Below are 23,980 nucleotides of genomic sequence, written 5' to 3' on the forward strand. Positions count from 1 at the left end.
TACACAGAACATCATTAACATTACAAATGACCTTTTTTATACAGATTTTAATCTCTTTTGGGAAAATTCAATTTAAACTATGTTGTAAATTTTGTGTTGCACCCCACAGAGAGAACCAGATCATACACATGCAGACATGCAAGATTAGACCCTCTGGTTCCAAAGCACAAGACCCTGCAGAAGACTTTTTACATGGAAAATCTAAATATTGTCAGCAAAATAATGAATTTTCACCATGAATTACAAACAAAATATTATGTCTCAGATGTGCTTTGTGTCAGAGGTGTCTCGATCCGAAATTTGAGATGAGATGTTGTTCCGATGTCAGAAAGGAAAAAAAACAAAGAAAAAAAAAATACATCTGATCGGGCTGGGTCTAAAATGTCAGATTTGACCAGTCCTATACAAGTAGTCCACTCCATGCGCCGCTCCAGCACTTTTGGCCAGCAGCGCCCGGATGGCATGCAGAGGCCACATGATCACAATAACGAGTAAGAGTGAATGTTGCTTGCTTAAAGTCGTTTGACACGCCACTTTAAGTTCACTGTAAAACTACACTCACATAAAAGAATTCCACCTTCGTTTCTTTGTTTTTGTACACAAAAATCGCTAGCTCAACGCTAACGCACAATGAATGAATAACACCGTTGATGAGCTAACGAAAATTAGTATCAAAGTATCAAACTTATACTGTAGCTCTTAAAATATTGAATATTGGTACACAAACGGTGTTTAAACACAAAAAGGCAATTTCACAATACTCTCAGGCTGTGAAAAACAAGTTATAGTAACAATATTCGATAGTGACTTCGACTTCCTTTGTTACTGCAAGTGTGTATCTTATTGCGTGCACCACACTGCCCCTCAGGGGTCAAGATATGCACAGCAGGAACCGCAAATATCACTACTATATATCCCAGATGCATTGCCGCACATGTAGAGAGAGCAAATGCAGCTCCCACAACATACTACAGTAAAACAAATAACTGAATTGAACTCGAATTGTTATTTTGCAATTCAAAAGCATCATTTGTATTTATTACTTATTGAGGTTATTTGTCATGGTTTTCTAATTTATTTGTATTTTATCTATTCAAATGTAGAATATGCTTATGTTTAAGTTAAGCAGTGGTTATGTTGAAGTTATTTTTCAGGATTCCATCCATCCATCCATTTTTCCGGGTCGCCGGCGTGCTGGAGCCTATCCCAGCTATCTTCGGGCAAGAGGCGGGGCAACCTGAACTGGTTGCCAGCCAATCGCAGGACACATAAACAAACAACCATTCGCACTCACATTCACAACTACGGGCAATTTAGAGTTTTCAATTAACCGAGCATGCATGTTTTTGGGATGTTGGAGGAAACCGGAGTTCCCGGAGAAAAGCCACGCAGGCACGGGGAGAACATGCAAACTCCACACAGATTTGAACCCCACAGTCCTCAGAACTGTGAGGCATTTTTCAGGATTTTCTAATCTATTTTTTATTTGTTTTATTCAATTGTAATACATTCCAATGTTTAAAGTTACTTTATGTAACCCATTGGTTAATAATAAATGGGTCCGTTTTTTTCATGCCTACTGTTGCAGATTATTGTTCTCGGTTTGAGTAATATGACTTGATCCAGCCTTTTCTAACATTCCATACTATAAAATAAGTATCGCTGATATTGGTGTCAGCCAAAACTCAAGGCTGCAATATCTGTATCGGTAAAAGGTTGCATCGGGACATCCCTGCTTTGTGGGGGTTTGGCTCCCAATGACTCCTTCAATCGTGAGTATGACGTACTGCGTGCAAACACTGCAAGAATACCTTGGTTATTTGGAAAACATCATATTTTGCAAACCGAACACAATCCTTGTTTGCAATCGGTTGCTATAGAAATGGAGAGGCATGCATGACCACCAGTTGCTCGGTCGAACTACACAAATGTTAGGTCAAGCAGACGATTAATAAATGAATGCATGAATATACTACTACTATAAAAACATTCATTCCTAAGTCAATGGAAAAGGAAATGGATTAAGAAAATGATATGTGTGAAACGGTGGTAGTGGTACCTGGCCTAGGATGTCCCCAAGCAGAGTCCACATAGCCTGGCCTTCACTTCGCAGATCTCCATTGACATTTAACAGCTCCTCTAGAGATTCACAGAGCTTCATGCATTCATGCATGACACAGGAGAAAACATGAGATCAGTCCTGCTCCACATACAATTTATTACTGCAATTGTTGTCATTACAGTTCACAAGTTTTGTCAGTGCTGTACCGGTTGTATCCACTTCTAATTGTTAAATATATAGTGCTCAATGCAAAACAACAATGATCCTGATTTTGACTGATATGCAGTCAACTTATTAGAATGGCAGCTAAGTTCAACATTGAAATCACATGTTGCATGTTCTTTGTCTCCACTCCCATTCGTAATTCATCTTCAAAAAGGCTTTGCTCTTCTAACAAAGAAAACCATTTTTGGGCATTCGCAAATTCACCTACTGTATTCGCCCATTATTTTTTGGAACCTATCCCCCCTTGTTTGCGGGAACCGCTTTTATTCAGGTTTTTCATCGTTTTCATGGTAATTCTAAGAATTGAAGAACAATTATTGGCAGATGTTTGCTATTCGCGGTCAGGCTTGGTCCCTATTCACTGGTTGGTCCACTGGAATCCCCCAAATTTCTCAAAGAGTGTGTCTGGTTGAGTGCACATCCTGATTTGACTTAAGCTATGCCCGACTTTAGCTTTCAAATTTTCTCGTCTATTGACAGTACTACAACAAAAACTCTGTGCACAGTTTTTCTACAACTACCACTTTGACGGGCCGTTTCTGATCAACTCAGATGCATGAGAATGACAAATCAAAATATTTGATCCCAATTTTATGATATGATATAAACTCCCATCTGAATATATTTCAAGTGAGGTCAATTCCTTTATTTTTGCTATCGACGGAAAATATTTGGCTTTGCACAAATATGAGCAACATCTCAACTTTTATTTCCAGGTCTTACACGACTCAAAAAAAAGTTCTAGATATTTGGCCTTTAGGTGAAATTACAGGATGAACCTAAAATCCACAATAATCGTTACAGTTTAACTTAATTTGACCTTTTCAAAACCTTTGAGTACATATTTCCATCTGTTGAATGATTCAGTACTTTATGAATGTGCTGTTCGCGAACAAGTCGCCGACTTGAAAACCTCACAACAGTAGTTTGACCCATGAACAGCATTTCCAAAGATGTCCACTTCTATGTCTTTTTGTGACTCTATCAGTCCCTCTGTATTTCTGTTGCAACCTGCTGATGACACACTGTGACACTCTAAGCTCAGTGGCCACTTCCCTCTGGACTATCCTTCTACTACTACGTTAGAGAACAGCAAGTTATGGAAAAAGCGCTGCAACGTTGAACACTTGTGCGTGGATCTGCATTCAAAAGTTTAGAGAAGGTCAAATTGAGTTCACCTAAAAAGGTAACGGTGGATTTTAGGTTTCAGCCTGACAGTTGAACAGAAAGCCGAATATCTCAAATGTTTTGAGTGGTGTACATCTGGATCTGACACCCAATTAGAGGCACTTTTTTTTAACCCACCCATTTTTCATGTGGGCAAAAGTATCGGAATATGTGACTGAGTCGTACATATATACATATACATATATACATATACATATATATATATATATATATATATATATATATATACATATATATGTATATATATATTAGTTTTATATATATATTATATATATATATATATATATATATATATATATACATACACATATACATATATATATATATATATATATATATATATATATATATATATACACACACACATACAGTGGGGCAAAAAAGTATTTAGTCAGCCACCAATTGTGCAAGTTCTTCCACTTAAAAAGATGAGAGAGGCCTGGAATTTTCATCAGTTATACCTCACTTATGAGAGACAAAATGAGGAAAAAAACTAAATCCAGAAAATCCCTGATTGTCTGCTTTTTAAAAGACTTTATTGGAAAATTATGGTGGAAAGTAAGTATTTGGTCACTTACAAGCTAGCAAGATTTCTGGCTCTCACAGACCTGTAACAACTTCTTTAAGAGGCTCCTCTGTCCTCCACTCGTTACCTGTATTAATGGGACCTGTTTGAACTTATCAGTATAAAAGACAGCCGTCTACAACCTCAAACAGTTGCACTCCAAACTCCACTAATGCCAAGACCAAAGAGCTGTCCAAGGACACCAGAAACTAAATTGTAGACCTGCACCAGGCTGGGAAGAATGAATCTGCAATAGGTAAGCAGTTTGGTGTGAAGAAATCCACTGTGGGAGCAATTATTAGAAAATGGAAGACATACAAGACCACTGATAATCTCCCTCGATCTGGGGCTCCACGCCAGATCTCCCCCATGGGGTCAAAATGATGACAAGAACGGTGAGCAAAAATCCCAGCACCACACGGGGGGGACCTAGTGAATGACCTGCAGAGAGCTGGGACCAAAGTAACAAAGGCTACCATCAGTAACAAGCTACGCCAACAGGGACTCAAATCCTGCAGTGCCAGACGTGTCCCCCTGCCTAAACCAGTACATATCCAGGCCCGTCTGAAGTTTGCTAGAGAGCATTTGGATGATTCAGATGAGTACTGGGATAATGTCATATGGTCAGATTAAACCAAAATAGAACATTTTAGTAAAAACTCAACTTGTCGTGCTTGGAGGGAAAGAATGCTGAGTTGCATCTAAAGAACACCATACCTACTGTGAAGCATGGGGTGGAACCATCATGCTTTGGGGCTGTTTTTCTGCAAAGGGACCAGGACGACTGATCCGTGTGAAGGAAAGAATGAATGGGGCCGTGTATCGTGAGATTTTCAGATGGACTCCAATGAAGGTGTAGAACCATCTCAAGGATGATCAGAAGAAATGGACAGCACCCGAGTCCAATATATGAGTGTCACAGCAAAGGGTCTGAATGAACTTATGGCTGTGTGATATTTCAGTTTTGCTTTTTTAATAAATTTGCAAAAATTTCAACAATTCTGTTTTTTTTCTGTCAATATGGTGTGCTGTGTGTACATTGAGGGAAAAAATGAACTTAAATGATTTTAGTAAATGGTTGCACTATAACAGTGAACATTTTAAGGGGGTCTGAATACTTTCCGTACCCACTGTACATATATATTATATATATATATATATATATATATATATATATATATATAATTATTTATTTATTTATTTATTTTAAAGTGGGAGAACTTGCACAATTGGTGGCTAACTCTAAATACTTTTTTTGCCCCACTGTGTATGTTTGTTTGTGTGTGTCTCCGTGCGTAGTGGGGCAAAAAATGTATTTAGTTTGCCACCAATTGTGCAAGTTCTCCCACTCAAAAAGATGAGAGAGGCCTAGGATTTTCATCCTAGGTATACCTCACCTCTGACAGACAAAATCAATGACAATGACAGAGGTCGTTTTCTGTAAGGTTTTCACACACTGTTGTTGGTATTTTGTCCCATTCCTCCATGCAGATCTCCTCTAGAGCAGTTCTTATTTGGGGCTGTCGCTAGGAAACATTTCTGATAATTTAAAAATACCAGTGACCTTTAGAAACTGCACCGACACATTTCAATAAAATAAAAAACAAAACAATTCTAATAATACAAACATTCATTTCACACAAGACGGCATCTTGTGCAAACAATTGTCGCGTCTGCCTCCGACTCAGCCAGCAGGGCGTGAGGGGTGACGATGTGTCATCCCAATTCCTCGGGCCATTTACCCCTTCCCCTTAGCCCGGAACAAAAAGGAAGGGCTCAGGAGTAGATTTGGGAGTGGCCCTGAAACCCTAGAGAGCATAGATATCAAACTGGTGGCCCGGGGGCCAGATCCGGCCCGCCACATCATTTTATGTGGCCCCCGAAAGCAAATCAAAATTGCTAATTGTGTTCTGGTGCAATAACATTGAGATATTTGCAAGCATTTTTTTGTTATCAATCCCCCTTTGAAAAGAAATGTAATAGTTGAAAAACATGTTCTTATAGGCTTCTGATTTCAACACTGGTTATTCATCAATGTCTTGTGTATACTGTATGTAATTATATGAGGTAATCTTTCGTTTATATGGTTCACAGTCGTAGCGGCCCTCCGGGAAAGTCATAACTACGATGTGGCCCGTGACAAAGAGGAGTTTGACACCCCTGCTATAGAGCATTCATATCACCTGCTCGTGAAGAGACTAAAAGGAATATAACCACCAAAATGAACAACAACGCAAGGGGCTACGGTAAACACCTAGTCCACCAACACCTAATCAATAGAGATGTCATTCACGTTAACATTCATCATTTGTAATGCTGATTTACCCCTGCTTCGTGTGAAACACTACTACTCATTTGATCGCAGCTCTCTTAACTTCGTTAAGGGCAACTATTATAAAGCTGTCTAAGAATCCTGATAAGTAAAACAATATTTGCTGGTGGAAAGGTGACTGCAAACAAGCTCTGGTTGACCTTTAAATTGTGATTAAATATTTGAAAAAGACTAAATTGAAAATAAACTAAATTGTTTCAGGTTGTCGGCTCACCCTGTTGTACTCCACATGAAGTTTGTCTTGCTCATTCTCCAGCTTGTCTTTTAAGCTCTTCTGCTCAGAGATGTTGTCCTGGATCTGGATCATTCGCAAATTACGCTCTGAATATCAATGGGACAAAAAAATCAATAGCAAGATCACAATCTATGTACAGGCAAATCACAAACTTGTCTACCAATGACAGCTATGCATTATACTGCTGGCTAAATTTGTATGCTTTCAAGGTTATTTGCAGGTAGGGCAGCTCTGCCTCATCTGGCATCACAATCATTCATTTAAGGGGGTTAAAAAAAACTTTTTGTTCGGAAAGAATCAAATTTGGTCATCGAGCAAAGACTCCAAAAGCAACACAGAAGTCAAGCAAGCTCCAAGCAAGTAAAGCACTGCGTCATAGTACAGTTAGGTCCAATAGTATTTAAACATCAGTGACTTAATTTGTTTGTGATTTTTGCCTTCAAATAACCACAACCACTGTTTGTCAATTAAACCTTTGTGATCTTAGCATGGACTTTCAGCTTTAATTTAAGAGGTTAAAAAAAAAAAAAAAAAGGTATTTACCCTTTAGGAAGTACAGTGGAACCTCGGGTTAAGAACGACCCAGTTTATTCAGGTTACGTCTAAAATTTTCGTACAAAGCATACCTCGACTTAGTTTTTATTTTCGGTGTGCGAACGGTCTTGGTATGGACGAACGGAAGGATCTATGGAGTGCTTTGACTCGCGCTGCATGATCATTGACTCCATGCATAACACTTTGATGTAAGCTGAAAACGAGTTGTCTGCTCTGTGGTGTAAGGCGGAAATCTGTTGAAGGCGGAAGTTCCGCATCCACATCCCAGACCATCCAATCACAATTCTAATAGTGAATATGACTGAGGTTATAAAAGAAATCAAGAAATCCTTTTATTTATCAAAAAATACTATTTACAGTATGTATCTTAGTTATTGCAATAATAATAATAATAATAGTAATTGTAGCGTCTCTTTAATTACGACAACGAACGGTTAATGTTGGCGTAATCATGTCAAAATTGCTGTCCACATAGATTCCTTCATTCATTCATTTATTTTCTGTACCGGTTAGCCTCACTATATGAATACGAAACATGCCAGCACACTGTAGAAGCCTGGCTAAGCGACGTACCTACGTGGCGGCCATGATGGCAGAGGTGACGTACCCATGGAAGGCAATGCATGGACTTGAAATTAAGTCGTAACTTGCTCATTTCTCACCTGATTTTCATAAGCGTTACCGTTTTGTCAATGCCAAAGGATATGCTATCAACATACATTTAAAATATGCCAATCAAAAAAATTAGCAAAATGATTAAACATGCAGCAAATTGGCCAAAAGCAGCAGTTCATCTTTCAAATGACAATGTTCCACATTATACAACCCCAATGAAGTTGGGACGTTGTGTAAAACAAATAAAAACAGAATACAATGATTTGCAAATCATGTTCAACCTATATTTATTTGAATACACTACAAAGACAAGATATGTAATGTTCAAACTGATAAACTGTATTGTTTCTAGCAAATAATCATTAATTTTGAATTTTATGGCTGCAACACGTTCCAAAAAAGCTGGGACAGGGTCGTGTTTACTACTGTGTTACATCACCTTTTCTTTTAACAACATTCAATAAACGTTTGGGAACTGAGGACACTAATTGTTGAAGCTTTGTAGGTGGAATTCTTTCCCATTCTTGCTTGATGTACAGCTTCAGCTGTTCAACAGTCCGGGGTCTCCGTTGTCGTATTTTACATTTGATAATGCGCCAGACATTTTCAATGGGAGACAAGTTTGGACTGCAGGCAGGCCAGTCGAGTACCCGCACTCTTTTACTCTGAAGCCACGCTGTTGTAACACGTGCAGAATGTGGTTTGGCTTTGTCTTGCTAAAATAAGCAGGGGCGTCCATGAAAAAGACGTTGCTTGGATGGCAGCATATGTTTCTCCAAAACCTGTATGTACCTTTCAGCATTAATGGTGCCTTCACAGATGTGTAAGTTACCCATGCCATTGGCAGTAACACAGTCCCGTACCATCACAGATGCTGGCTTTTGAACTTTGCGTCCATAACAGTCCGGATGGTTCTTTTCCTCTTTGGCACGGAAGACATGACGTCCACAATTTCCAAAAACAATGTGCCGTTTTTTTAGGAATTGCCGCCTGAGAGATCGAAGGACACGGGCATTCAATGTTGGTTTTCGGCCTTGCTGCTTCCATGCAGTGATTTCTCCAGATTCTCTGAACCTTTTGATGCTATTATGGACCGTAGATGATGAAATCCCTAACTTCTTTGCAATTGTACGTTGAGGAACATTGTCCTTAAACTGTTCGACTATTTTCTCACACACTTGTTCACAAAGAGATGAACCTCGCCCCATCTTGTGAATGGCTGAGCAATTCAGGGAAGCTCCTTTTCTACCCAATCATGGCACCCACCTGTTCCCAATCAGCGTGTTCACCTGTGGGATGTTCCAAACACGTGTTTGATGAGCATTCCTCCACTTTCTCAGTCTTTTTTGCCACCTGTCCCAGCTTCTTTGGAACGTGTTGCAGCCATAAAATTCTAAGTTAATGATTATTTGCTAAAAACAATGAAGTATCAGTTTGAACATAAAATATCTTGTATTTGTAGTGTATTCAATGAAATATAGGTTGAACATGATTTGCAAAGCATTGTATTCTGTTTTTATTTATGTTTAACACAACGTCCCAACTTCATTGGAATTGGGGTTGTACATTATGAAAATAGTTGAGTATTGATGTAAAACACATAATGCGTTATACTTTATATACTATTTATATGGCTTGGGATGGAGAGGCTGCCCAGCTCACTTAGGAGCCGGAAATGTATTTTTCCCTTTGTCTTCAGCAAGTGAAATACAAACTCAATCGTATTCAAGTTAGGTGAGTGACTTGGCCATTGCATAATATTTCACTTATTTCCCTTAAAAAACACTGGTTGCTTTCGCAGTAAGCTTTGGGTCATCTGCTCTGTGAAGCGATATCCAATAAGTTCCGAAGTATTTGGCTGAATATAATATTAAAGAAGATAATATTGAAGATAATATTGCCTGGAACACTTCAGGATTCATCTTGTTACTTTTGTCAGTAGTCACGTCATCTGGCCATGGAACAGCTGAACAGCCACCTGTCCCATTACTTTTGGTCCCTTAAATAGTGTGAGGAAACCTATACAAACTTGTAATTCCTACAACGTTCACCTGATTTGAATGTACAAGGTACTTTTATTGTCAATTCTTCAATATGCGTAATAGATACAAAGGATGGAATTACAGTACTCAATGGCCCGCGATGCTACAAAAGACAGTACAAATAATATCAATATAAAAGCTAAATAAACTACAGTATATACAGTATAAAACGTAACGTAAAATTGAATGTGCAAAAATGTGAATGTAAATACCCTCGAAGTAAAGCCGTAAGTCTGCAATCAAAGCGCATCTTCATTTCACAATCCATTGTGATGGTTTTTAGAGGCAAAAAGAGGAGAATTGTGTCCCAATATCAATAGACCTGACTGTATGCTTGAGCAAAAGCACTAAACATTAGCTACACTCATTGAAACTTGTACAATCACAAAATAGAATGGGTGTCAGAAGGACATTGCAAGCACTGTGACCAGCAAAAATGAATTTTCAAATGTCAGGGACCAACCAGGGACAAAAGAAATTACATCGGTGGGACTCTTACCTAAGTAGTAATTGACAAAGTCTGCAGTGAGGGCAGGCTGCTTATGTTTCCGACGTCCATCCATGCTAGCATTGGTGTCATATGTGTCCACCGGGAAAATGTCTGTGCTGATTCCCATTAGCTCTGCCTTTCGCATTAACTTCCTGATGGCTGAAGCACTAGAGGTCAGGGGCCGCGGCAGCTTCTCCCTTGGCACCCATGCTTGAGGTCGGGTGTTCCTGGACAGCTCTGCTTTTGCACGGTATTGTTGCAGGCGGGTCGTGATTCGAGCCTATGGGTGCAGATGCATTACGAATAGGAATGAACAAATCGACATTGAAAAGAAGAATCTTTTCTTAATTGATTCAACTGGTTAAATTAAGGTTAAAGGAGGAGTTTGCAGTTTTCAAACTGCTAGATCTGAATATAGCCTCACTTCACTACATCTCCACCAGCCCCCTCGCTTCTCTGCCCAAAGAAACACCCCCAGCTCACTAACGTTACCGTGCACGGAACGCCAAGGTTGCTACATTGCTAGCATGACTTATTCATTATTGAGTATTGCCAAAGACAAAATGTTAACGGTTGGATGTTGTATTTTTTGGAATGTACAAGAGAGGTGATAAATAATGCAGCCCTATGGGGGCCACAAGTCAGTGCAAACTGTAGGCCGGTCCCAAGCCCGGATAAATGCAGAGGGTTGCGTCAGGAAGGGCATCCGGCTTAAAACTTAGCCAAACAAATATGAGCGTTCATCCAAAGAATTCCATAACGAATCGGTCGTGGCCCGGGTTAACAACGTCCACCACCGGCGCCGTCAAGTTGCAGGGTGCCGTTGGAAATTCAGCTACTGGGGGTCGAAGAAGAAGGAGGTGGAAAGCGGGTTCTTCGGCAGAAAGAGAAGAGGAAAGCACAGAGCCTAGAACTGAATGTGGGGACTTTGAATGTTGGGACTATGAAAGTAAAAGCTCAGGAGTTGGGTATTATATATTGTGTGTCCAGGAGAGCAGGTGGAAAGGCAGTAAGGCTAGACGTTTAGGGGCAGGGTTTAAATTATTTTACCATGGTGTAGATGGGAAGAGAAATGGAGTCGGGGTTATTTTAAAAGAAGAGTTGGCTAAGAATGTCTTGGAGGTGAAAAGAGTTTCAGATCGAGTGATGAAACTTGAAATTGAGGGTGTTATGTGCAATGTTATTAGTGGCTATGCCCCACAGGTAGGATGTGACCTCGAGGTGAAAGAGAAATTCTCGAAGAAGCTAGAGGAAGTAGTTCTGAGCATCCCAGACAGAGAGAGAGTCGTGATTGGTGCAGATTGTAATGGACATGTTGGTGAAGGAAATAGGGGTGATGAAAAAGTGATGGGTAAGTATGGCATCCAGGAAAGGAACTTGGAGGGACAGATGGTGGTACACTTTGCAACAAGGATGCAAATGGCTGTAGTGAACACTTTTGTTTCCCAGAAGAGGCACAAACATAGGGTGACCGACAAGAGTGGAGGTAGAAGCACGCAGGTGGATTACATCTTGTGCAGACGATGTAATATGAAGGAGGTTACCAACTGTAAGGTAGTGGTAGGGGAGAGTGCATAGCATAAGACGGTGGTGTGTAAGATGACTCTGGTGGTGGGGAGGAAGATTAGGAATACAAAGGCAGAGAAGAGAACCATGTGGTGGAACCTGAGACAGGACGAGTATTGTGCAGCTTTTCGGGAAGAGGTGAGACAGGCTCTCGGTGGATGGGAGGAGCTTCCAGAAGACTGGACCACTGCAGCCAAGGTGATCAGAGAGGCAGGCAGGAGGGTACTTGGTGTATCTTCTGGCAGGAAAGGAGAGAAGGAGACTTGGTGGTACAACCTCACAGTACAGGAAATCATACAAGGAAAAAGGTTAGCTAAGAAGAAGTGGGACACTGAGAGGACCGAGGAGAGGCGAAAGGAATACATTGAGATGCGACGTAGGGCAAAGGTAGAGGTGGCAAAGGCCAAACGAGGCATATGATGACATGTATGGCAGGTTGGACACAAAAGAAGGAGAAAAGGATCTATACAGGCTGGCCAGACAGTGGCAATGATTAGAAAGGCATTAAAGAGGATGAAAAATGGAAAGGCAGTCGGTCCTGATGACATTCCTGTGGAGGTATGGAAGCATCTAGGAGAGGTGGCTGTGGAGTTTTTGACCAGCTTGTTCAATAGAATTCTTGTGCGTGAGAAGAGGCCTGAGGAATGGAGGAAAAGTGTACTGGTGCCCATTTTTAAGAACAAAGGTGATGTGCAGAGCTGTGGGAACGATAGAGGAATAAAGTGGATGAGCCACACAATGAAGTTATGGGGAAGAGTAGTGGAGGCTAGACTCAGGGGAGAAGTGAGTATTCGCGAGCAACAGTATGGTTTCATGCCTAGAAAGAGGACCACAGATGCATTATTTGCCTTGAGGATGTTGATGGAAAAGTACAGAGAAGGTCAGAAGGAGCTACATTGTGTCTTTGTAGGTCTAGAGAAAGCCTATGACAGAGGACCCAGAGAGGAACTGTGGTACTGCATGCGGAAGTCTGGAGGGTCAGAGAAGTATGTTAGAAAAATACAGGACATGTACGAGGGCAGCAGAACAGCGGTGAGGTGTGCTGTAGGTGTGACAGACGAATTTAAGGTGGACGTGGGACTGCATCAGGGATCAGCCCTGAGCCCCTTCCTGTTTGCAGTGGTGATGGATAGGCTGACAGATGAAGTTAGACTAGAATCCCCCTGGACCATGATGTTTGCAGATGACATTGTGATCTGCAGTGAAAGCAGGGAGCAGCTGGAGGAACAGTTAGAAAGATGGAGGCATGCACTGGAAAGAAGAGGAATAAAGATTAGCCGAAGTAAAACAGAATATACGTACATGAATGAGAGGGGTGGTGGGGGAAGAATGAGGTTACAGGGAGAAGAGATAGCAAGGGTGGAGGACTTTAAATACTTGGGGTCAACCGTCCAGAGCAATGGTGAGTGTGGTCAGGAAGTGAAGAAACAGGTCCAAGCAGGTTGGAACGGGTGGAGGAAGGTGTCAGGTGTGTTATGTGACAGAAGAGTCTCTGCTAGGATGAAGGGCAAAGTTTATAAAACAGTGGTGAGGCCAGCCATGGTGTACGGATTAGAGACAGTGGCAATGAAGAGACGACATGAAGCAGAGCTGGAGGTGGCGGAAATGAAGATGTTGAGGTTCGCTCTCGGAGTGACCAGGTTGGATAAAATTAGAAATGAGCTCAGAGGGATAGCCAAGGTTCGATGTTTTGGAGACAAAGTTAGAGAGAGCAGACTTCAATGTTTTGGACACGTCCAGGGGAGAAATAGTGAGTATATTGGTAGAAGAATGATGAGGATGCAGCTGCCAGGCAAGAGAGCTCGAGGAAGACCAAAGAGAAGGTTGATGGATGTCGTGAGGGAAGACATGAGGGCAGTTGGTGTAAGAGAGGAGGATGCAGGAGATAGGCTTACATGGAAAAGGATGACGCGCTGTGGCGACCCATACCGGGACAAGCCGAAAGGAAAAGAAGAAGAAGAAGACAAGAGAGGTGATAAATGTACCTGAGGTGAGGACGGTGATGTTGGCGGTGCGTGTTCGAAGCTCAGTGATGCAGCCATCCGCACAGGACTCCACCGTTGCATATTTGTCCGATTTGTCTTGAGAGCTGTCCAACTACTTCTTTTTAACTATTGTTGATAACCAGAGTTCAATAACCCGGCCAAGAAAGTATAATAGTCTAACTTTGCGACAGGTTGCTGTGTGCGACAGACTGTGTGTGCATGTGCGTGCATGGCAAATGATGACACATTCTTTGGTCACAACTTCCGCAGTAACAGTCTCTGGCATGCTGCTCGTCATGTTTTTGTCATGTTGTCAGGTTTTACTATAATAATTAAAACAGAATTAGAGGTATAAGATGTGGCCAAAGAAGGATGATTTTTCAAAATATCATTTTAAAAATCTTCTACTGTCAGGTCACAGAGTTTTAACAAATATGACAACAAAAATTTGGGGGGTGACTGCAAACTCCACCTTTAAATAAATAAATAAAAAGTACAGTAGAGTAAGCAAGTAGTGTTATATATCTTCTGCTGGAGGACCGAATATAACAGTAATTATGTGGCATTTTACCTGAGCTTCAGGAGTGAGCTGCTTCTCTCTCTCTAGCAGAGACACCTTACAGTAAGACTGCAAAGCCAAGTAGTTTTTTCTTTTCCACTTCCTATCAAAGCGATCTGCATGCTGCTTGCAGTAGGCAAAAAATGGATCCGCAATATCCTAAAGGACCAAAAAATATTCACATAATTTGAATGTTACGGGGACAGGAGGAATGTTATCTTTCATATGATTTTAAACTCAGTATTTGATTCAATTTTTTTAAGCATAAAAAACAAACTATATCAACCTCTGAATCAAAAAAATAATACACAGGACCATTGAACAAATCTTTAAAGGTGAACATGCGACTTGAGCATATAAAGATAACTTTTTCCTCCAAGGGCCGCGTATAGAAAAGTGCAAGGATGCAAGAGCTACTTTGACATTCTTCAGAATCAGAATCATCTTTATTTGCCATGTGTGTCAGAAACACACAAGGAATTTGTCTCCGGTAGTTGGAGCCGCTCTTGTACGACAGCAGATAGCCATTGTGACAAAACATACTTTTAGGACATAAAAACACACAACGGAGAGTCACTTACTTAGCAATGAGGGGTTGCCAGTCACGTGGTAATGCTAACACAATGACAATTGTACAAATGATGCAGAGTTCTCAAGCAATTTAGAGCAGTTTGAAATACCTAATAAAATGATAACCCGGTACAGTGTCGATTGTGCAAATTATGCAGTTTTCTCAAGCAATATGGAGCAGTTTGACATGACTAATAGTGCAATAATCTGGTAAAGTGACAATTGTGCCAATGATGCAGTGACTTCAAGCAATTTAGATTTGAAATGACAAATAGGGCGATAACGGTCATAGTGACAAATGTGCAGAGACCTCAGGAAATCTGAGCAGTTTAAAGTGACAAAGTGCAATAATCTGGAACACTGACAATTGTGCAAATGGTGCACATAGTTCTCAAGTACATGAGTGGCCAGTATTAGTCAACAACAGAAATGCAAAGTGAGTGAACAAATAATGTTGTTGTGTCCCAACAGCATTGGCAGCATGTTACAATAACATTGTAAGTTAACTGTTTAAGAAGTTATTGGCAAGAGGGAAAAAGCTGTTGGACTGTCTGCTGGTTTTGATTTGTATTCTTCGATGGCGCCTATCTGAGGGAAAGAGCTGGAACAGGAGGTCCAAGCGGATTTTGCATGCTCTTGTCTTAGTTCTGGCAGCGTGCAAGTCCTCAAGATATTGTAGGGCGGGTATTTTTTCGGCAGTCCTGACTGTTCATTGCAGTCGGATTTTGTCCTTTGTAGCAGCACCAAACCAGATGGATGAACACAGAACCGATTCAATGACTGCTGTGTAGAACTGCCTCAACAGTTCCTATGTCAGGCCGTGCATTCTCAGAAATTGCAGGAATTACCATCCTCTGCTGGGCTTTTTTGAGGATGGAGTTGACGTTGGTCTCCCACTTCAGGTCCTGAGAGACTGTAATTCCCAGCTAAGTTGAAAGTCTCAAAGGTTGACACAGCGCAGTTGGACAAGGTCGAGGAGCAGCTGTGGCGAAGGATGCTTCCTGAAGTCCACAATAATTTCCAGTCTTGAGCATGTTCAGCTCCAGGGTATGTCGCCCGCACCAAAGCTCCAGCTGCTCCGCTTCCTGTCGGTACCCAGACCAGTCAACGTCTTTGATGAGGCCAATGACTTTGGTGAGAACTGTAAACTTCAGGAGTTTGACAGCCGGGTGCATTGAGGTGCAGTCGTTACTGTAGAGGGAGAAGAGCAGCGGCGAGATCACATCCTTGGGGCGCTACGGTGCTGATGGTGCGTGTGGATGAGGTGGATTGCCCCAGCCTCACCCTCTTTGTCTTGCCCGTCAGGAAGCTGTAAAACCACCGGCAGATGGCAGGTGAGATGCTGAGCTGAAGGAGCTCGGAGGAGAGGAGTTTGGGGATGATGGTGTTGAACCCAGATCCTGAAGTCCACGAACAGGATCCTTGCGTAGGTCCCTGCATTGTCAAGGTGTTTTAGGATGAGGTGCAGTCCCATGTTGACTGCGTCATCCACAGACCTGTTTGCTCGGTAGGCAAACTGCAAGGGGTCCAGCAGGGGTCCTGTGAAGCACTTGAGGTGGTCCAGCATGAGACATTCAAAGGACTTTATGACCACAGATATCAGGGCGACGGGCCTTTAGTCATGCATACCTGAAATTGCAGGTTACTTGGGGACTGGGATGATAGTGGAGCGTTTGAAACAGGGTGGTAATTCACAGAGTTCCAGAGATCTATTGAAGATCTGTGTGAAGACCGGAGCGAGCTGGTCCGCACAGACTTTGAGGGAGGATGGGGGCAAAGGGTCCTGGCCCGCCGCTTTTTTGATCTTTTGTTGTTTGAAAATACGTCTCACATCCTGTTCATGGAGTCAGAGGTGTGATGTTGGTCGGTGAGATACCAGCGAGAATGAACGAAGCAAACTCGCGCGGCAAGAAATATGATTTACACTCCAAGTCTGGGCTGCAGTGTGTGTTGAGCACCGTGACGTTGGTACACCATTTTCCATTGATATCGAAGCATATTCCGCTACCTTTTGTTTTCCCTAATGTAAGCTTCATGTCGCGGTCCGCTCGGTGGAGTTGGAAGCCGGGTAGCAGTATAGCGCCATCGAGGATGCATTCACCAAGCCATGCCTCCATGAAGCAGAGGGTGGCGGAATGTCCAAAGTCTTTCCTGGTCTTTGTGAGAAGATGAAGCTCGTCTTTTTTTGTTGGGTACAGAGCGTAGATTTGCAAGGTGAATCGACGGGAGTGGCATTCAGAATCCACACTGTCGAAGCCTGACATGCGCTTTGGTATGCTTTCCTCTGTGGCATCGTCTTCGCTTTCTCCATACGCCATTGACAGCAGCTTCTTCGCCCGTGAGTGATACTGGTAAAAAACTGCGGATTTGTGACAGTTGGTGACAGGAAATCCAGAGTAGTCTCCCTAATGCTTAGCAAGTCTTCCGTTGTGCAAGTAAGTCACCTAATGTTTCCAAAGACGAACGAAAAGCACAAAAAGGAGTTACCAAGGAGACCACAGGGTAGGCGTCATCTTGGTAAATTCTTAATTTATCAAACGAGCTCAAATCAATCCATCAGTATAGTAAAAGATATGATCAGCAATTATATATAGTGTCATTGTCATATGATTTGATAAATAACGGTGAAGACACGTGTAAAAGAAAATGTTTTCAAATTAAGCGATTCGGTATATGCTGCCTTGATTGTAATATCGATAGAAGTCCTATTTTCAAAAATTTAGGATTTAAAATCTTGGGCCATAATGGTAAAGATAATCCAAGAGATAAATACGAATTTCATGGCAGCCCAATGCCAAGGCAGGGATCTCAGTTGCTGTGCACACCCCGTCTGAGATGCACAAAAATGAGCAGGGACCCATAAACTAAGATGAATCTGCGTCTGAGGAAGCAATGCTAAGGATTAAAGTATTCCGGAGGGGTGCTGGAAATCCGCCGTTAATTTTTTTTTTTTTTTTGACAGGGTAAGGCTCTAGAGTGCGACTAATATTGTCACATATGTGCCCAAATTTCAAAATGGAATGGTAAAACAAAAAGAGAGAGAGTCCACCTGTACGACCAGCCATTTGAGGAAGAAATGTGACTTTAGGCAGACAAATGAAATCCATCTGGTCTCTAAACCAATCAGCGATAGTGAAGGGCTGGGCGGGAACCTCCCACGCTCCATCTGACTGGTCGTATGCGTGCCTGTGTGTGTGAGCGCACGTGTGCATGCTTTTCAAATGCGGGCACTAGCGTCGCAAGCGTCCTCAAAGCTAAGTTTTCTGACGGCGAGTCGGTAGTTGTACAGTTTAAAAAATGTGAGTGGCATAAATGGAATTAGTTCCAAAGCATAACGCCACTGAAACGCTGTGGGAACATTTTGGATTCAAGAGAGATTAACGCGGCCATCCCACTAACCCCAACAAGCCGGTATGTCGAATTTGTATGAAGTCACAATTTAAAACCTCAAAGTGACAAAATCCATTTTAAACACAACCATCCCACCCAATTTCTTCAGCTGGGAACAAAAAACGTTTATAGTGGGGCAAAAAAGTATTTAGTCAGCCACCAATTGCACAACTTCTCCCGCTAAAAAAGATGAGAGAGGCCTGCAATTTTCATCATAGGGATACCTCACCTATGAGAGACCTATGAGAGACAAAATGAGAAGAAAAAAAAACCCAGAAAATCACATTGTCTGATTTTGAAAGAATTTATTAGCAAATTATGGTGGAAAATAAGTATTTGGTCACCTACAAACAAGCAAGATGTCTGGCTCTCACAGACCTGTAACTTCTTCTTTAAGAGGGTCCTCTGTCCTCCACTCGTTACCTGTATTAATGGCACCCGTTTGAACTCGTTATCAGTATAAAAGACACTTGTCCACAACCTCAAACAGTCACCCTCCAAACTCCACTATGGCCAAGACCGAAGAGCTGTCAAAAGACAGCAGAAACAAAATCGTAGACCTGCACCAGGCCGGGAAAACTGCAGTAGGTAAGCAGCTTGGTGTGAAGAAATCAACTGTGGGAACAATTATTAGAAAATGGAAGACATACAAGACCACTGTTGATCTCCCTCGATCTGGGGCTCCACGCAAGATCTCACCCCGTGGTACGGTGAGCAAAAATCCTACACGGGGGGGACCTAGTGAATGACCTGCAGAGAGCTGGGACCAACGTAACAAAGGCTACCATCAGTAACACACTACGCAGCCAGGGCCTCAAATCCTGCAGTGCCAGACGTATCCCCCTGCTTAAGCCGGTACATGTCCGGGCCCGTCTGAAGTTTGCTAGAGAGGATTTGGATGATCCAGATGAGTACTGGGATAATGTCATATGGTTAGATGAAATCAAAATAGAACTTTTTGGTAAAAACTCAACTTGTTGTGTCTGGAGGAGAAAGAATGCTGAGTTGCATCCAAAGAACACCATACCTACTTGTGAAGCATGGGGTGGAACCATCATGCTTTGGGGCTGTTTTTCCTGCAAAGGGACCAGGACGACTGGTCGATCCGCGTAAAGGAAAGAATAAATGTATCGTGAGATTTTGAGTGAAAACCTCCTTCCATCAGCAAGGGCAATGAAGATGAAACGTGGCTGGGTCTTTCAGCATGACAATGATCCCAAACACACCGCCCGGGCAACGAAGGAGTGGCTTTGTAAGAAGCATTACAAGGTCCTGTAGGGGCCTAACCAGTCTCCAGATCTCAACCCCATAGAAAATCTTTGGAGGGAGTTGAAAGTCTGTGTTGCCCAGCGACCGCCCCAAAATATAATTGCTCTAGAGGAGATCTGCATGGAGGAATGGGCCAAAATACCAGCAACAGTGTGTGAAAACCTTTTGAAGACTTACAGAAAACATTTGACCTCTGTCAATGCCAACAAAGGGAATATAACAAAGTATTGAGATGAACTTTTGTTATTGACCAAATACTTATTTCCCAACATAATTTGCTAATAAATTCTTTAAAAATCAATGTGATTTTCAGGATTGTTTTTTTTTTTATCTCTCATAGGTATAGGTATACCTCACCAGGCCTCTCTCACCTTTTCAAGTGGGAGAACGTGCACAATTGGTAGCTGACGAAATAACCTTTTGCCCCGCTGTTTTATCTATTTAGGTATTTATTTCGGTACGGTGGAAAACTGGTTAGCACGTCTGCCTCACAGTGACGTGACTTAGAGTTCAAATCCCGGCCCCGCCTGTGTGGAGTTTGCATGCTCTCCCCGTGCCTGCGTGGGTTTCCTCCCACATCCCAAAAACATGCATGGTAGGTTGATTGAAGACTAAATTGCCCCTAGGTGTGAGTGTGAATGTTTGTCTGTTTATATGTGCCCTGCGATTGGCTGGCGACCAGTTCAGGGTGTACCCTGCCTCTCGCTCAAAGATAGCTGGGATAGGCTCCAGCAGGCCCGCAACCCTTGTGAGGGTATGCGGTACAGAAAATGGATGGATGTAGTTATTCATTCATTTATTAACAAACTGCCAGATCACAGCTTTCAATTAAAGGCGATAAGGGCCCATTCGAAAATATCTTCCCCTGCACTGAGCAGCAACACAAATCAAGTCTCTACATTCATTACGAAAACAAAAGAAATGCACTGGATTACAGCATATCGTAACATTACAATCTTGAAAGGGGTATTTACTTCATTAGTGTGATGTTTCACAAATTGGACCTTGACACTGATCAAAAAGTGGTGCAAGCTTCTTTTTATTCATTCAGGTTATGAATTTTATTTTCGTTGTATAAACCTTTATTGTTATGGAGTTACCGCTTCAGGTGAGTCATCTTTTTCGAGGGAGTCCATTATCTTTGTCCCTCAGGAATATTTTGCGTCTTTCAGACATGCCAAGCGCTATCATCACCTTTCAAGAGCATTCTGAATATTCTGTCAGCAACATTTAGATTTTTTTTCAGGAAAAACATGCATCGCAACCAAGACCAACACACACCACCAAAAAGACTGTAAACGACATATATTGTATTAAATTAACCTCAATCATATACGTATGATCACGATTGTAACAATTGCGCAAGTAGTGTGGAGTATGGTCAAGACAATGCTGTTTGCATCTATGCTACTTGAAGCAGTGACCAAAATGGAGCAGGCTAAGCAGGCAGCAGGCCAAGCGTGCGGGCTGCTAACCTACCAACTAGCGGTGCTCTTAAAAGTCCCTGCAAAGTGAACAAAAATCCATCTTGTAAATTTGACACACCACAGAGATGTTTGGGACAGCCCTAATAATCATCATTAGTAGTTGTAGTCCTAAAATGTCACCCTGTTAGAAGTACCATGGGCTTTGTCAAATGAGGCAGCTAAAAACGGCCAGCGGGCTGTACATTTGGAAACCCCAGTCATAAAGGATTATCTTTTTGTGAGTGCGTGCGTGCGTGCGTGCGTACGTGCGTACTATCGATTGCAAAGAGGAAGATGTGATTTTCCTATTAACAGTGGTTTACTTTCTTTACACTTGTACACTTCCAGATAAGAATGTAACAATGTTCATACGTTGCTTAAAATATGACCTGAAATGTACTGTTCATAAAGGTTGGAGAATGGCAACATTTTAACCCCGAAACACTGAAATACCCTCCTTTTTAAATTAAGTCTAAATTACTAAAATGTTTCATTTATTAATTTATTGATGTCCAACTTTAGCAGTTGTTTTTCCGCGGTAGTATTTTAGAGTGACAATACAACTCTGCTTTTGTTTCTCTATGCTCTCCCCACCTCTTCTGCAGCAGCTTCTGAAAGGAGCCCCTCTCTTTGCGCACAAGTGACATGGAAGTAGGACCGACACATTCCTGCATCACAGCTGACGCACACACCAGTCCTGGCAAAGCGATTATCTTCACAGAAACTGCATTCCTAAAAAAAAAAAAAAAAAAAAGACACTTGCGTTTGAATGCATTCAAACAAACAAATTGCCCACTCAAATCTTACCGTGTTTAGGTTTGTCCAAGAAGGAATATACGAGATCAAATCATTTCTCAAGGATATATAAGGTGAGCCCTATTTTTCTGCTAAAGTACACCAGTTAATGAATTCACTTCTCAAATGCTGTAATTTATAGGTTCCATATGTTGGCTATTTTAGACCGCCATAGTGTGACTCTCTAACATGGACTCCGTATAAAAGTGTCAATTTCATTTCAAAGAACACCTTGGTTTTGTCATGCGAGTGTCGAGAAAAGGCCTCTCTGACAGCTACAGCCGCCCCCCCTCCTTCCCCTCTAACTATTGGAACAGGAAGGTCAATTCCTTTGTTTTTGTTGGAAACTGAAGATATTTGAGTTTCAGATCAAAAGATGAATGTGAGAAAAGTTCAGAATTTCAGCTTTTATTTCATGGTATTTACATCTGGATGTGTTAAACAACTCGGGACAGAGAACCTTTTGTTTGAAGCCACCCGCTTTTCAATTGAGCAAAAGTATTGGAACCTGACTGATGGGTGCTCATTTTGGAATTGGAGTTTTCAATCATGAACTGCCCTGAGGTCAGATCACAGCACTTTAACTGGATTTAAAGGACCTCTCAAATCATGTGAGAATTGGCATTTATTCCATAGCTTTGGACTTTAAAACAATGTCTCCAGAAAATAACTCCCCCCAAAATAGACTCAGTAGTCATTTTAGGAATGTTTTCTGATGACATATTTGATTTTCAGAGCCAGACTTCGATCCAACCTCGCAAGAGCCTGCTGACGTCGGCAGTGCAAGATGAGGAAATTTTTGTTGTGTTGATGTGAGTGTACAACGGTATTTGACATTTTGGTGGGAGCAAGCTTGTGAGGAAAATGAGACGACTGGCACCTGGCACCGTGTTTGTACCATTTACTCAATGACACGAATATATATATATATATATATATATATATATATATATATATATTTAGCATAGTAAATTAGCGACTGATCTTGCACAGATCTCGTTCATTATACTGCACTTATGTATAAAGGGGGTGAGCAAGGGGGTGCAGTCATTAGTATTACTATGGGCGGGGGGGGGCAGATGCACTTCACAGTTGTGCAGCAACAGCAAAAACTGTTTGTGAGCCTCATAGTTCAAGATTTTAATGTCCTGTGGCGTTTTGAGGGGAAGAAAATTGAGTGTCCGGGTGGGAGGGGTCTTTAAAGATTCCACTGGCTTTCCGCAGGAGTCTGCCAGTATATGTACAGTGCCGTGTAAAAGCATTAGCCCCTCTCTCAAATTCTTATATTTTTGCAAAGTTTTCACACTTAAATGTTTAAGACCATCAATCAAATCTAAATATCAGACAAATACAACCCAAGTGAACTTAAAATGCTGTTTTTACAACCCCAATTCCAATTAAGTTGGGACGTTGTGTTAAACACAAATAAAAACAGAATACAATGATTTACAAATCATGTTCGACCTATATTTAATTGAATACCCTGCAAAGACAAGATATTTCATGTTCAAACTGATCAACTTTATTGTTTTTAGCAAATAATCATTAACTTCGAATTTTATGGCTGCAACACGTTCCAAAAAAGTTGGGACAGGGTCATGTTTACCACTGTGTTACATCATCATTTCTTTTAACAACATTCAATAAACGTTTGGGAACTGAGAAAACTAATTGTTGAAGCTTTGTAGGTGGAATTCTTTCCCGTTCTTGCTTGATTTACAGCTTCAGCTGTTCCACAGTCCGGGGTCTCCGTTGTCGTATTTTACGCTTCATAATGCGCCACACATTTTCAATGGGAGACAGGTCTGGACTGCAGGCAGGCCAGTCTAGTACCTGCACTCTTTTACTTTGAAGCCACGCTGTTGTAACACGTGCAGAATGTGGTTTGGCATTGTCTTGATCAAATAAGCAGGGGCATCCATGAAAAAGACATTGCTTGGATGGCAGCATGTTTCTCCAAAACCCGTATGTACCTTTCAGCATTAATGGTGCCTTCACAGATGTGTAAGTTACCCATGCCATTAGCACTAACACAGCCTCATACCATCACAGATGCTGGCTTTTGAACTTT

The 23,980-nt window shown here is 41.6% G+C and overlaps 1 protein-coding gene across 4 annotated transcripts in view; it reads right to left on the bottom strand.

Moving 5' to 3' along the window:
* phf14 (PHD finger protein 14) overlaps nt 1-23,980 on the bottom strand; it is a 159,311-nt gene that overhangs the window by 112,410 nt on the left and 22,921 nt on the right. For 3 of the 4 annotated variants that reach the window (XM_061664633.1, XM_061664635.1, XM_061664636.1), the window contains exons 7-11: nt 21,709-21,846; nt 14,432-14,578; nt 10,319-10,589; nt 6,587-6,693; nt 2,060-2,155 (exon numbers count right to left, since the gene is read on the bottom strand). In XM_061664633.1, coding sequence (XP_061520617.1) covers nt 2,060-2,155; nt 6,587-6,693; nt 10,319-10,589; nt 14,432-14,578; nt 21,709-21,846 — 759 coding nt within the window. The remainder of the gene's footprint in view (nt 1-2,059; nt 2,156-6,586; nt 6,694-10,318; nt 10,590-14,431; nt 14,579-21,708; nt 21,847-23,980) is intronic. The other variant, XM_061664634.1, reaches the window with a different exon arrangement.

The sequence above is a fragment of the Phycodurus eques genome, chromosome 20, assembly GCF_024500275.1.
Source record: "Phycodurus eques isolate BA_2022a chromosome 20, UOR_Pequ_1.1, whole genome shotgun sequence".
Classification (NCBI taxonomy): domain Eukaryota; kingdom Metazoa; phylum Chordata; class Actinopteri; order Syngnathiformes; family Syngnathidae; genus Phycodurus; species Phycodurus eques.